The sequence below is a fragment of the Microplitis demolitor genome, chromosome 8 (assembly GCF_026212275.2).
Source record: "Microplitis demolitor isolate Queensland-Clemson2020A chromosome 8, iyMicDemo2.1a, whole genome shotgun sequence".
Lineage (NCBI taxonomy): Eukaryota > Metazoa > Arthropoda > Insecta > Hymenoptera > Braconidae > Microplitis > Microplitis demolitor.
The window spans coordinates 17,262,131-17,276,862 of record NC_068552.1 but is presented as its reverse complement, the minus strand read 5'-3'; the positions used below and the strand labels follow the sequence as shown (position 1 = coordinate 17,276,862).

Genomic DNA, 14,732 nt, shown 5'->3' with positions numbered 1-14,732 from the left:
TATCAATATCACGATTATTCTATACTTAATTTTGGTCATGAACACGTGTGCACGAGAAATAAGGGTGTAATATCATTGAAAAGACCACGAACCCATTTGTCCAATGCAACGACCTACAATTATATTCCATTAGTTATTATCATAATAATAAAAATAATAATAATAATTTGTTATTAAAGGAATTACGGCTTTGCTGATCTACTTAATTGACAGAAAATTTTTTAAATTCTACACTTTGTAAGAGTGATTACGCGCAGATGTCAATTTGATATACGCACTACAATACCATAAATTAATAGAATAGAATATAATTCTTGAGATTCGTTTTCATTTGCTTCTCTATTCGCGCAGTGAATGAACGGTACTATCTTTGTTACACTTGTACAGTAAATGCAATCTTTGTTCAAATTTTTCTCGAAAACAAATGGAAGTTATCAAAAAATTGAGCACATCACTAGTTCATAGAGTAAAGCATCAGGTCTGTGTCTTTATTTTGCGTTTAGGACTTTTATCTCAGAGAAAAGCTTGGACAAACATCTGATAACCATTCTTAAGGATAATATGATTATAGATACGGTTTCGTCCCGAATATGTTTGCTGGCCTCATCAGTAAAGTTGATGCATGTATGTTCTACTTTAGACAGTTTGAATGATGTCAAAGATAGTGACAGCGAATTCTTCTTATAATTGTCAATTAAGTATATGAGGAAAGCCGTAATTCCGTCGATAACAAATATAAAAATAAGTGATCGTTAATTAAATTCATCATCAATAGTAAAAATAGAAATAATGGGTTTTATTTGATATTTGAATGCAACGAAAATATAAAATAAATTATTGTTACCTTGATCGTCAAATGTTGCAAGTGTAAATTTACTGAGTTTATTAGTAAAACTACCGGTGTTTGTTATCACAGAGCCTTCTGTACGATTTTGATTGGCAGAGTCGACACTGTCGTCTGTTAAACGACTGTCTTCGGCGAATACTGAGATCAGAGTATCCATCATTATTGCCTGTGATAAAATATTTAAAAGTTTATCAATAAATTAATCAACGCTATGATAAAATATAATAATTATATTATATTTTTTAATTCTTACTTGTCGGGAAAATACTTGTAATATTTTATAAACCCGTGCACCGTTTTCCCTTACAGGAAATTGAAGAAATAAACAAGGCAGACAATCTGGATTATTTTCATCCGAGGGTTTAGCCATTTCCCAACTTAATTCTGAGTATTTTAAACCCAGTAATAAACTCTGTAGGAAAAAGTATGTCACGTAATAATTTTAATTAATTAATAACGACATATAAATTTATATAGTAAGGATGTGCAAATTGTCTTCGAAGTAAACTCAATTTCAATATTTGGTTTAAATTTAAAATATTAAATTTTAACGCGCATATATTTAATTATTTGCACACTTCTATTACATATAAATTTATTTAACAAATACTTACACACTGAGAGTCATCAACAATATAAACTCCCGTAGTATTGATAGCAATAAGAACAGGTTGATCTCGGTTAGTGATCCAGGATGCGAGACCACGGACCGGGCGTTCAATTTGACCGTGAAAAAAGGCAGCTCCGTAACTAGGTAAACCCCAACAAAACTCCAAGTACTTTCTCACAAGTTTACGCGAATTTGGGTTAGTACCCGAGTGGTTGGGTATCCGCTTATACTGTTCGAGTAGCCGCGCCTCGGGCGCACCTTTCCCACCCACCAGACCCAGACCGAACCCCAGTCCGAACAATACACTAGGTGACGTATAATGATGTGGTAAAAACTTGGCCCGGTGCTTCCTGAAGTACGCTAATGTATGCGTTTGAGCATTGTAAGGTCCGAGCTCTATCCTCGCCTGAAGAGCACCCAGACTTGCGTACCTCGCCTGTCCTTCACATGGATACCTTCCTAAAAATAACAAGACTCGTTAATCTACTGATCAATAAGACCGTTGATTTATTCATTGACTAATCAATTAATAATAAATTAGACTCGAACCTTCCAGAACATTATGCCTCGCTTCTGCATACAGCAGCTCCACAACCTTGGGTTCCTTTATTTGCTCTTCGTCCTTCTTGGACAGAAAAACGTTTCTCCTGACGTAGAGAAGCGGCTCCTCCTCGGAGCGGCCTCTCCTCGAACCATATTTACCTACTAATTTATTCCACCTAGCAGCGAGCTCGATAGGTCGGTGATTCGGTCTTAGCTGAAGCTCCAATTCCGAGGAACACATCCACATCGCGAACACCGGCTGGCTATTTGTCGCCGAGGGCACTCGTGATAACCCCAGTTCAGCTTCGGTTTGAACTATTGATAAAATATGTTGAGCTGATAAATTTCTCTCGACTTCCATCGTCAGCAATACACCTGACATTAAATAGACAGCAATACGAATTTTTTTTTGCGCTATATGTTGATGATTTACTGGTTCCAATTTAGAAGGTTGCAATTCTGTAAATAAATAACGAGTTAATTTAATTTCAAAAACTCTCACCATCAGCACCATTAATAAATATATGCCACAAATTTTTTATCCCAACAAAACAATTATCTAATGGAATAAAACATGAGCGAGTCATACATCAACTATGATAATTAAAACTAAAACTAAAAAAACAATTACTTACGAGGCAACACATAACAATCTTTTTTATACCCATTTTGAAAACGACGAACAGGCTGTTGCCTTCTCATCGCACAGTCTTCTTGTTGATCCATATTTATAAATATTTAATAATAAAATCACCAATACAACAAATTTATTGACAAAATAATTTATTTTACACTTTTAAATTTTAATTTATTAGCTATCAATTACCTAAATTATTTACTTTACAAAATTTAAATTACCCCAGGCAATATTTTTGTGTGATATCGAGTTACTCCAATAATTTATATGTCTCCTCATTATTTTAACAACAACAGTGTAACAATAAATTAATTTCATCTTTTGTTTACACCGGATGCTTTCGACGTCACGATCAGTATTTTTGCCGTTAAAAACATTTGACTTTTATTATTAACTGGTGTTATTTTAAATGTTAAATTTAACATTTATATTTAAAACACATTGAGCTTTGTTGTTGTTATTGAATGCTGTTAATACTTATTATTATTATTAATATAATATAATATATATATATACAATTGAAGTATATTTACAGACACTTGTATACAAAGTTTTATAAAACAATTAATGAAGAATCCAAAGTCGATAGTTGACGTTCTGCGGTGCAGTAAATATAACAATTTGCTCTATTATATGTACACTCGTGAGCAATACATAGAGTACATAGACACAGAATAGCATTGGAGTTGGGGTTGTTATTGATTTCTTAAAACTCTCTCTCTTTTACTGCACACGCGGGGCTCTGATACTGACCGAGCAGATTAATTTTCCTGTACCAAAACGCTTGCGCGTCATCTCCGATGTTTACTCTCGTGTCAAACCATTCGCATAAACACCTTACCCACACCCAGTCTCGTTTATTTTATTTATTTATTTATTTTTAAATTTATCGCTGATAACGACTAAAAGAACAACGTCTGTCTACTGACACAGTTATTTTTTTTACTTGGTATTTTATTATTTATTAGTCTTAGAGCTTACAATACTTAGTCTATATTATAAACATTTTATTTAAAATGATAATTTACGGAATAGATTTGAATACATTAGATTTTAAATTAAACATTTGATTATCCGTGCACCGTAAATACAGCTTGGGTTGTTAATTTATTTTAAACTTACAAAAAATAATAATAATAATTTATTTATTACTATTTATTATAGTAACAGTGGATTGTTTAAATCAAGTCGGCAACGTTCATGGGCATTTCGTCGATTTGCGTTGAGTAATATTGCTCAATATCACGGAGAATACGAATGTCGTCAGTCTTAACGAAGTTTATGGAAACACCCTTACGTCCGAATCGTCCTGATCTACCTATTCGGTGGATGTACAATTCACGGTTGTTTGGTAAATCGTAATTTATAACTAGCGATACTTGTTGGACATCAATACCACGTGCCCAGACGTCTGTAGTAATTAAAACACGGCTGAAAAAATTAATAATTATTATATTTTATTTTTATGCTACTTAAATATATTTTTATTTATTACAGTAGTAAAGTAAGAGACCCAGTACCTGATCAGGGAAGGTCAGGTACTAGATCTTTTTACTGTACGTATAAAAAAATATCATCTAAAAATTTTCTAGTCTTCTTAAAAAATTAATGACTAGAAATTAAAGTCGACTTAGTAATTTTTCAGTTTTATAACTTTGATGACGTTAAAAAAAATTTTTTTTAAATCTGGTCACCCCATTAGCTAGTGGGACACTTGACTCCAAAATTTACCAAACTTTATTTTAAATATAAATTAGTATTATTTTGAATTCAATAAGGACATAATTACTAAAAATAATAAATTTTAAATAAAAAGTCTGTATTGAGTTAGGGTTAGATCAGTTATGAAACAAAATACTAAATCTACTTCAATTTTAAAAATTTAATTGTCTAGTAGATTATACCTTTGTCCAGATCTGAACTCCTTCATAATATTATCACGTTCTTTCTGTGGCATGTCTCCGTGCATTGAACAGACTGTAAAATTAGCCTCACGCATTTTCTCCGTCAGCCAGTCGACCTTACGTTTAGTATTACAGAAAATAACAGCCTGGGTGATGGTCAGAGTGTCGTATAAATCGCAAAGAGTATCGAACTTCCATTCTTCACGTTCTACTGCTACGAAAAATTGTTTTATACCTTCGAGTGTCAACTCATCACTGAAAAATTAATTTATTCATTAGTTGGTACATTAAATAGAACTAATAATTTTTTTTTTTTTTTAGGAAGTAAATAAATTGTCTGAGTTAATTTACCGTTTGACAAGAATCCGAATAGGATCGGTCATGAACTTGGAAGTCATTTCAAGAATTTCGTGGGGTAATGTAGCAGATACTAGTACGACTTGTGTTGCGGGTGGTAGATAACGATAGACATCATAAATTTGTTCTTTGAATCCTTTGTTCAACATTTCGTCGGATTCATCGAGTACCAGCATCTTAATGGCTCTAGTTCTCAGCACTCGTCTCTTGATCATGTCTAAATAAAAATAAAAAATATATTTAATAATAATTTAAATTTTTAAAAGATAAATAAATTTAAAATATTTACCAAAGACACGTCCAGGAGTACCAGACACAACGTGCTGTCCATAATCTAGCTTCCTGATGTCCTCACCAAGATTGGTGCCACCGATGCAAGCATGGCACTGGACATTCATGAAGTCTCCCAGCGCCAAAATAACTTTTTGAATTTGAACAGCCAACTCGCGAGTTGGTGACAGAACTAGCACTTGAGTTTCGCGTATTTGAGTATCCAGAGACTGGAGAATGGAAATGGAGAAAGTTGCTGTTTTACCAGTACCGGACTGTGCTTGTGCTATCACATCCCGGCCTTTCATTATGGGCTTTATGGAACGCTGCTGAATAGCAGATGGTTTTTCAAAACCTAAAGCACATAGAAATAATAAGTCAAGTTTTAAATTATTATAAAAATATGAATGTTTTTTTTTTAGGTTAGATTTTTTTTAGAAAGTTTGATAGCGGATTGAATGCTTACCGTAGGCGTAAATTCCACGTAATAATTCATCACGCAGACCCATGTTGTCAAATGTGTTGATAACTTCGACATCTTCGCTGGTTTCAAATTCAACATTTGATAAATCTTCTGTTTGGGCAACACGACGTGATTTTCCCTCAGCCATTTTGATCACTTATGATTTATTTTTGCTTTTGCCTGTTTCCTGATGCTACGATCACTCAAGTCACTTCGGGACAAATCGTGGAGTGAGCAAACGTCGGCTGTTTTCGATCACGCGCAAGCGCAATCGCTATTTTGAAAAAGGCGGCAATTTATGAGTGGGAATGTAGCAGACAGACAAATTTAAAATTATAAATAAATAGAGTAAATAATTTGGAAAATAATATTTATGAAAAATGCACTTATTAATTTTAAAATTTTATTTGATTAATTATGTACTCTATTAATTAATGAGTTTAAATTTGTCTGATGTCTGCTACTTTCATACTCATAAAAATTAGGCGCGCATTTATCTCAAGTCAAAGAACGGTCCAGTAGCCTAGATGATGACTTGAAAAAATTTAAAAAAGAGTATAAGAGGTAGAATGTAGTGAAAATAAATTACAAGATGAATTTAATAAACTTAAACGTGAAAAAGACGCAGTTTTCATTATTGCAGCGGAATCTTTTCTCCATGAGTCCGGAATTGGTTGAAGAAATATCGGATCGGGGTATTGAATACGCGAGACAGATCTGGGATTAAAAATTTAAAAGAAAGTGATGAGTCATGATTGATAATAAATTAAAATCTTTAATAAATTTGTTAATAAGTATTATTATTTTTATTATTTGTGTTTGAGCAAACAAAAATGTCCATTTCTTAGACTTCCGAGTCTTTCTTCTCGCTTAAGTATCAGAGAAAAATTGAAAATCGTAAATTAAAATAAAATGGCGGTAGATTGTGATAAAAATATTATGGAGGGTAGAGGTACCTCTACCCTTCATAAGAAATATTTAAACTGTAAATCATATGTTTTTTCATATACTTTCGTCACACCAGTCGCGCCTGCGCGAAGAAATACAGCTGACTATTTTTCGGAGCGAAATTTGAATTTCTAGTATAATAGAAAGGAAAAAAAAAATTGTCCTTGAAATTTTTACCGTACATTTTTTTTTTTTGCAAATGAGCATTAAGAGTCGTGCACTTTTGGATTTACCAAATTTTTTTTTAAATTTATTTTTTTGTTACGATAGAAAGTCATTGCTTTTATATTTATAAGTATATATTTCTGTCATAACGGGTACGTCTATTATTTGTGACCTGATATTGATAGAGATCTAATCCTTTTTTTTTTATTCTTATTATTGAGCACAAATTTCTGTAATTAAACCCTGGTAATTACCCCGTTCCTGTTCCTTAAAGCGGCTCAGGTATACTGATATTTAGTAAAGGCTAATGGTAATGACGTAATCAGCCCCAATTAATAAATTAAAACGTTAATTTTATTAAATCAATTTTTATTTGCTGTTATATTATAATTTAGTCGCTTATTAAATTTAAAGATTAAGTTACAAATTTATTATTTCAACGTTTTCAGTGATTTAGTTGAAATATGAATAATTACCTAAACAATTATCCACACTCGTGCTTATTAAATAAGTCAAGCTGATATTTATAATTGAACCGATAAACTATCGGTTAAAATAATTGATTCAGTAACATGTACTTTAGATATTGCATGCCAATTTTATTTCCTTAACATATACAAATAAATTTAATTTAAAAACAAATAATTTCCAGTCCATTTTTGTTACCTGGACAATCAAAATTCGGGACAAAGACGGTTTTTCAGATTAAAGTGCTTCTAAGCACTACTAGACAGTTCGTGTAAAGAATTGATAATTCTTTATAGGTAGTAAAAAATATCAATAATCATAAATTATTTTTTATCTTTATCGGTATCAGTCGATTCTTTTTTAACTGCTGATTCTTTTTTACTATCGTGTTTCTTATTGCTGCTGTCTTTATCTTTATCTTTGCTGTCTTTATCTCCCTCAAGTTCTTTTTTAATCGAACTTTTGCTGTCACTCCACCTCGAGTCACTCTTAGATTTACTGTCCGAGCCGTTTACTTCCGAGGTTTTTTCATCCTGGATTTCTACTATTTCAACTTTTTTAGAGTTTGAATCGCCCTGTACTATTTTAGCTGTTGTATGATACACACTTTTCAAAGCGTTTAAGTATGTATGACATTCGGACTGCAAATAAAAATAAAAATAAGAAAAAAAGTAAATAACTTATTAAATGAAATCTTGAAGACAATTTAAATAAACAAATTACCGTTGTTTTTTTAAGTTTTTCATCGGTGCTTCGAAGTCTGTCCTTGTAGTTTTTCAAATCGTCAGTGACGTCTTTCATGGTGCTAGATTGTTTATGTAATCTATCATTTACAGAATTCAAGTCGTGCTGAATCTCCATCATGCGAGCTTCAGTCTCAAGTCGCGCCTTCTCGGATCTCTTCAATTGACTAACTAATTTTTCTAGATCGAGTAATGATCCTTTGAACATAACAAATCCTTCTGGTACTGACTCAGTGTTCTGTTCATCGGAACTATTTTCGCGACGTGCACGTTTTGATGCCGGTCCACTACCAACAAATACTGGTAGTAATTTTTTATTACCTGTTCAACAATAATTTAAATATTATTAATTAATATATTCAGCATGACCGACTCCTCAGGGCTCAGTCTCCTGAAAAACTATCCTAATTGATAAATAAATTTACCTAGTGCTAATGATTTGAGTGCCTCTTCATCCTCATCGCCCTTCATAGACCCGTCAGATTTTTCCGAGCCGTCGTCCTCCTTCTTGCTCTCTTTGCTAGAATCCTCCTGAGCTTTATCTGTCAGCTTACGATAGTGAAGGGAATCACGTGTCACGACTTTCTGCACGAGTTTCCGTACTTGAGCGCGAGATAAATTTAATCCGAGTGTGTAAATAAGTTCTTCGATATCTTTATCAAAAATATAACCGCAGTGCGTCTGATCAAAGTATACAAATGATAATAATAAATAAGGATCGTGAGTATAGAGTTTGACTTTCTTTTTTTTCGAGTCTTTCTCTTTATCGCGCTTGCCGTCTTTTACTGAATTATCATCATCCTGAAAATCAAGAAATTTTTTAATAAAAAAATTTTAAAAAATTAACAAAAAAATAAAATATTCAAATACCTCAGTTTCTTCATCTTCGAATTCTTCGTCGTCATCTTTGTCGCGTTCCTTATCATCCGTTTTACCTTTGCCATCTTTATCATCCTTCTTATCTTTGCTACTCTCCCGCTTCTTGTCGTCTTTCTTACCACTACTTTTTTTATCATCGTCTTTCTTCTTTTCTTTGTCATCCTTCTTATCATCTCGCTTGTCATCTTTCTTATCCTTTTTCTTGTCCTCTTCTTTTTCCTTAGTCTTTTCCGGAAGGCTACACAGGCTCCGGTAAATACGAAAGCCATAATCTCGCATCAGCATTTCGTTGAATAATTCCGCAAAAAGTGAAACTTCGAATGAATGTTCCTAAAAATTATTAATCAATTTTTTAATCATCTTTCTTTTAATTAAATAAAAATTATCTTTTTTAATAATTACTTTAGTATCTTCTGGACGGTAATCCAATAAAACACTCAGTGACATAACAGTACAGTCAAATTTACCGCTCTTAGCTGTTTTTGATGGATGAACAATAATGTGCGATGTTTCTGGTAGCGTGTAACGTTTTTCCAACAGCGCACGCTCGCGTTCTGTATTTTTTTTCTTGTCTTCATCATGCTAAAAATAATATTCGTATATTAATAGATAATTTATCAAAACATTACAATTGAATCAATAGAAAAATTTTAACTAAAAAATTCAGTAAAATTTTTTTTTAATTTTTAATTTTGCCACTTTTTAATCAAATTGTATTTTAAGTAAAATAAATATAAAATATATAATAATAACTTACCTCTTTAGTTTTCTTTTCTTCCTTAACTTCTTTTATTTCTTTAACATCTTTAACTTCTTTTACTTCTTTAATTTCTTCTTTAGTAGCAACAATTTCTTCATCATCTTCAACGTCATCTTGCCGACCTTCTTCTCTAGCCTGCTCAGATTTAATAACTTTCAAAAGCCGCGCGCATAATTGTGACTTCAATCCTTTAGAGCTCAAATTTCGCGCCACCAGTTCCTGGCGCAATTCATTTACCTGCAGAATAATTGTTTTTTATCACCAAACCCGATATTAATTTCTTATCAAAATCAACAACCAAAGAACTTACATTCATGGTCTTAGGATCCAGATCAGAGTAATGCGTCGGATCTTTTTTCTCAGCAATGTCATCCTGAAAACAGAAAGGACAGTCAGTTAAAATGAATTAACTAAGCGATAAAAAAAATAAAACTACAAACATAAGCAACCGTTACAACCCTCAATCTCATTCTTACTCCACTCATACATTTAAAACACTTCTAAGACACATAGAGATCAGCATTTAAAACGTTGACCCTTAAATGACTTAAATAATATTTTGCTCTCTCTCTCTCACTCCATGACTCTCAAATTGTCCTGGCTCTGGTGTCGGTGTCGGTATGGATTTTTAAATATTTATATAATAATATCAGTAAACTTATAGAGTACAGAAAAATTATAAATGAAACGGGATTGCAATAGAATTTAATAAAATAAATTTATTTTTCAACATGTAGATGGGAGTGAAAATTTAGTCGTGTTCCGAATTTTACTTATCGGCCACAAGCTACTGGTTTATATTTTTTTGCATATTGTTCGTCAATCATTTAAATAAATAAATAAATAAATAAAGAATTTAAAAACCAGGATCAGTACTCAATAAATAAAATAAATATAAAAGATCGAGGAACAAATGCTAGTCTACTAAAAAAATAAAAGTGATGGAAGAAACAGGTGGATAAATATGATAACAGTCTAAGGGCTGATAATGTAAATGTAAATATAGTTGTAAGAATAAGAAGAAAGTATGTAGAGAAATATGGTAGTAATAAATATGGGATGGTTGTGGGCAGTGCCTTTTGATCAGCGACGGCAGCCTCATCAGCAGCGTCATTGTTGGGATCCAGCATGACGACGGCATCGTCGGGACTAGATGCAGCACGCAGCAGCTTTCGCTCCAGTTGTTTCTTATAGCTGAGATGCAGACTGTCCCACTCCAGCTTGGTAGGCACACAGCTCCAAACATCTGGGAGAAATAGTATCACCGTTTCAACACGACTAGGCACCACTCTGCCAGACTTGTGGGTCGTCTCAGCACGCCTGTAGTAGAGCTCCAGGAACCGGTACCTGTGCCGCAAGGAAAAAAAAACAATATCGAAACGTCAGCTCTGGTTATTGCCGGGTAATTTTGTTTTTTATTAGCCTCGCCTTAATGCTAAATTTAAATTTCATTTTATTTTCTTTAAGTGTTTGCTTGCTAAGCCCACCCACTGCAGACAAAGCCACGTACAGCCATAAGTCAACGTCTTCAACGATCAAGCGACATTTCAGACGGTCAGTGACGTTAAAATAATATAAATATACATATATGTATATACAAATATATAATCTGAGTAATAGTAATAAGTAGACAAGTTATAGTTTAAATGTAGTTTTAAATATCGGAGAGATAGTGCTGGTGATACCATGAAATCTGTCGTCTAGTTGACTCTAGTAGATGCTCGTCCAACTCTAGTAGCATTCGCCGTCTGGATTTACTTTATTACTTCCATTAAATACCTACCTTTCATTTAATTAATTAGCTATTGCTATTGTCTATTTTTATTTTTATTTTAAGACTCCAGCTACTGTTTGCAATCCGTTAATTTAATTTGTTTTTTTTTTTTTTTTTTTTTTTATCTCTACAAGTTACTCTGGTAATAAAATGTGTAGTGATAAGAATTGATAATAGTTTTTAACTGATATTAATAATAAACAAAAGCAAAGTTAAGTTAATCTATAATATGTCAGTCTGGCAGCTAATAAAGAGCACAAAAACTAGTGCATTGTCTTGGTATGCAAGTAAACGAAAAATATTTACGACTCTATTTATATTTAAATTTATTTTAAATACTTTGTACTTGGACTTTGATTTAAGTATTCAAATTATATAATGTAGTAAATAAATAAATAAATAAAATTGATGATTAAGGAGAAGTGTGAAGGAGCTTACCATTGGGTGCAGTGAGACAAATCAATGCCCGTGAGCGCCTTGCAGGTTCTGACGGCAGTCTTTATTAAGACGGAGGGATCTTTCTCGGGGTTCAAGCCGTCAAGAGAAGGACTCCAGGGTCCACCGATCGCCATCGTCTCGTTTTTCCCTCTCAGGCCTACGAGAAAATTTATCAGACGCGTCGGGTGCACGTAGTCGCGGTCCGGATCGCGGTCTTCGGTTACGCCGCAGCATCTTTTGTAAATTTCTTCCATCGCGGGCATCGAGATCAACATCACCTGCAATTACGTTATTTTTAATGTCCAGTTTAATGTCTTCTTTATGATGAAAAAAAATATTATGAAATTTTACTTTGGCTGAGAATAAATAATCAGCGTCCGCTGGCTCTAGCACTGCAGTATTTTCAACGCAAGGTTCGACATCTTTGTGCATAACATGAAACGAACAGGGTTTGTTTAAAGTGAACGGCATGTGGGGTGGAAATGCGTCAACCCAACGGAAATTTGTTGAAAAGAAATCACTCGGAATGTACATATTTTGATAACGTCTACGGACTTCCAATACATCCGCTTCCGGTCTATATTAATACAAATTCATTTTAATAATTAATTAATACTGCTCTCAATTATTATAAAAAAGGCAACTGTTTAGAATCGCGGCTCCATCTGTTTTTGACAAACCAAAATCATACTTTTGACAAATTGCTAAGAACTCAATTTTGACATCAAGTATTTGTTGGCAGATTGATGATATATTTGCTCAATTAGGTGTTATGATTAGGTGTTTGAGATGATTTCCTTATTTTTCTATGTATTGAAAAAGTTTATTTATGGATATTTAAAGTGTGAGCACTTGGAAGTTTGAAAAATGTGTGGAGTCGCGGTTCCGAATAATTACCAAAATAAAAATAAATAAACTTACAAATCAAGTGCTATCTTTGGTATCTGTACCATGTAACGCGGTACAACTCTTGTACGACGACGTGGTCTGGGTGATTTACTGCGGCGTGTCCTGGACGGGCTGCGTTCTTCCTTTTTCTCACGTTCCCTGATTCTTTCTTCACGGCGGCGCTTGCGTTCGATTTCTTCCTCGTCATTACGACGGTCTCGCGGTGATCTTTCTCTTACTCTAGCAACTTTGCTGCGATTACTCGTCACATTGTTCGTAGGGTTATTGCTTACGAACCTCCCGCTGCAAGAGTAACATAAGATAAAATAACTTATATTCATAATAATAACAATAACAAACAATTACCTGTTATTACTATTGTCATTAGGAGGTGGTACAGCATTGTAGCCACCAGATTGTCGACTTGGTTGCTGCTGGCGATTCATTTGCTGTCCAGACTGTTGGTTACTAGCATTATTATTACTATTACCCATTGGCAGTACTTGGATACGAGTTGCATTCCATTTAAAGGGCATCGATGGATTGTACGAAGCTTCAACTAGTACACGATCACCAACCACTGGGTTTGAACCCTTCACACATGCGCTGTAATTTTTATTTTAAATTAATACCTATGTCCGATGCTATTTACCTCCTTAAGAAGTGAAAATATCTTATCCAATAAATTTAAATAAAAGATAATAACTTGGTCTGAAAGAAAACGTCCTCATCGACGAAGCCAAAATTATCATGAACTTTGGTAACTGTTCCCGTGAAAACCCGCTGTTTAGGAGACGGAGAAGAGACATTTTGCTGGACCTGCTGTGCTGATACTCCAGTTACTGATTGCTGAAACGCGTTGGTGTTCAATGATCTAGGTGTTGGATAAGAAACCGTGGCTACTTGGGGGTACAATTGACTGGCAATACTAGAGGGCAAATTCGAACCCAGTTGGGCCATTGACGCCATCGTTATATTTGGCTACAAATAAATAAATCCATTAAAATCCCATGTAATTAAAACATCTCATGATGAAAAATAAAAATAATTTATCAACCTGTTGTAGACCTAGACTTTGCTGGTAAACTTGTTGAGTTTGTTGCTGATATTGTACCATTTGTTGTCCTCCAATACCACCCATAGCTTGGCCCATTATTTGTTGCTGGATATTTGGTATTCCCTGTCCTGTAAAAAAATTAAACATCAACATTCAAAATAAATTACCGATTGATTGACTTGATAACAAAAATTACGTCATCCATAAATAATTTACAAACTGATTCATTAATTTATTGGTATTGGGACAATTAAAACAAATTAAAATTCATAATTGTAAGAAAAAAAGGAATTAATACAAGTCGTCACGCTATTTTATGGCCAGCAAATATAACAATACTGTTTTCCTTATCAGGTGATAACAATTAGCATGAAATAAGTCAGCAAATACAAAAGTTATTTTATAATTAAATATATACTTTATAAATATATTTAAAAATTTCGCAATACCAATGTCATTTGATACATATGAGTATATATATTTATACATATTATTAAATATAGTACTTATATATTAGAAAAAAAGAGTAATTTTTTTTTGTAATGATGTAAAGTTTAAGTACGACTAATAATTACCAGCATTTCTGACCCAAGGTGGATTCTTTCCACCACCAAACGGTGACATATTACTCATCTTTAATCAATGAGGTAGTTTGAAAGTTTAATTATTTCACTTTATTTAATAGTATAATAACCAAATTATTTTTAATACAGATTTACTAACAGCGTCCTTCACTTGGTCGCCATATTTTTTTATCAATTACTACTCGGGTCAAATCACAACTCACTACACTCACACGTAATTTAAACACAACATCAATTAATTGTCATTAGTTAGTTTACTAATTGTACAATTTAAATCTCTATTAATCAAAAAAAATCATCCGCAGATTATTTAAAAAAAAAATTTTAACCGCGGGCGTAAAATAAAAATTTGAATTTCCCGCGAGTGCGCGGGAGAATTTAAAAAAGTCAGACTGAG

General features: G+C 33.1%; 3 protein-coding genes across 3 annotated transcripts; all 3 read right to left on the bottom strand.

The window, feature by feature from the left end:
• Positions 1-23: 23 nt before the first annotated feature.
• Positions 24-3,480, bottom strand: LOC103578830 (FERM domain-containing protein 8). The gene is made up of 6 exons (XM_008560033.2): positions 2,636-3,480; positions 2,007-2,459; positions 1,462-1,916; positions 1,101-1,259; positions 845-1,013; positions 24-113 (listed from the first exon to the last, which is right to left on the bottom strand). The coding sequence occupies exons 1-6, from the start codon at positions 2,724-2,726 to the stop codon at positions 73-75; spliced, it is 1,368 nt and encodes a 455-aa protein (XP_008558255.1). The 5' UTR covers positions 2,727-3,480; the 3' UTR covers positions 24-72.
• A 90-nt stretch (positions 3,481-3,570) lies between these two features.
• On the bottom strand, positions 3,571-5,847 carry LOC103578829 (eukaryotic initiation factor 4A-III). The gene is made up of 5 exons (XM_008560031.3): positions 5,635-5,847; positions 5,188-5,523; positions 4,893-5,115; positions 4,542-4,796; positions 3,571-4,068 (listed from the first exon to the last, which is right to left on the bottom strand). The coding sequence occupies exons 1-5, from the start codon at positions 5,777-5,779 to the stop codon at positions 3,816-3,818; spliced, it is 1,212 nt and encodes a 403-aa protein (XP_008558253.1). The 5' UTR covers positions 5,780-5,847; the 3' UTR covers positions 3,571-3,815.
• Positions 5,848-7,319: 1,472 nt separating this feature from the next.
• Positions 7,320-14,531, bottom strand: LOC103578831 (cell division cycle and apoptosis regulator protein 1). Its single transcript, XM_008560034.3, has 15 exons — positions 14,327-14,531; positions 13,752-13,879; positions 13,401-13,675; positions 13,061-13,300; positions 12,728-12,997; positions 12,158-12,383; positions 11,807-12,084; positions 10,671-10,941; positions 9,905-9,967; positions 9,592-9,831; positions 9,237-9,416; positions 8,826-9,164; positions 8,381-8,756; positions 7,936-8,276; positions 7,320-7,853 (listed from the first exon to the last, which is right to left on the bottom strand). Exons 1-15 carry the CDS (start codon positions 14,382-14,384, stop codon positions 7,536-7,538), a joined length of 3,603 nt encoding a protein of 1,200 aa, XP_008558256.1. The 5' UTR covers positions 14,385-14,531; the 3' UTR covers positions 7,320-7,535.
• Positions 14,532-14,732: the final 201 nt, after the last annotated feature.

Bases quoted from the DNA above. Each gene is read 5' to 3' on its own strand.
- LOC103578830 (XM_008560033.2), bottom strand. From the start codon at position 2,726: ATGGATCAACAAGAAGACTGTGCGATGAGAAGGCAACAGCCTGTTCGT. The intron at 2,460-2,635 runs GTAAGTAATTGT...ATTTATTTACAG, and splicing joins AGATTGTTATGTGTTGCCTC to AATTGCAACCTTCTAAATTG. The intron at 1,260-1,461 runs GTAAGTATTTGT...TTTTTCCTACAG, and splicing joins TTGTTGATGACTCTCAGTGT to AGTTTATTACTGGGTTTAAA.
- LOC103578831 (XM_008560034.3), bottom strand. From the start codon at position 14,384: ATGAGTAATATGTCACCGTTTGGTGGTGGAAAGAATCCACCTTGGGTC. The intron at 9,165-9,236 runs GTAATTATTAAA...AATAATTTTTAG, and splicing joins ACCGTCCAGAAGATACTAAA to GAACATTCATTCGAAGTTTC. The intron at 8,277-8,380 runs GTAAATTTATTT...ATTGTTGAACAG, and splicing joins ACTCAAATCATTAGCACTAG to GTAATAAAAAATTACTACCA.
- LOC103578829 (XM_008560031.3), bottom strand. From the start codon at position 5,779: ATGGCTGAGGGAAAATCACGTCGTGTTGCCCAAACAGAAGATTTATCA. The intron at 4,797-4,892 runs GTAAATTAACTC...TTAATTTTTCAG, and splicing joins ATTCGGATTCTTGTCAAACG to TGATGAGTTGACACTCGAAG. The intron at 4,069-4,541 runs GTATAATCTACT...TAATTTTTTCAG, and splicing joins GAGTTCAGATCTGGACAAAG to CCGTGTTTTAATTACTACAG.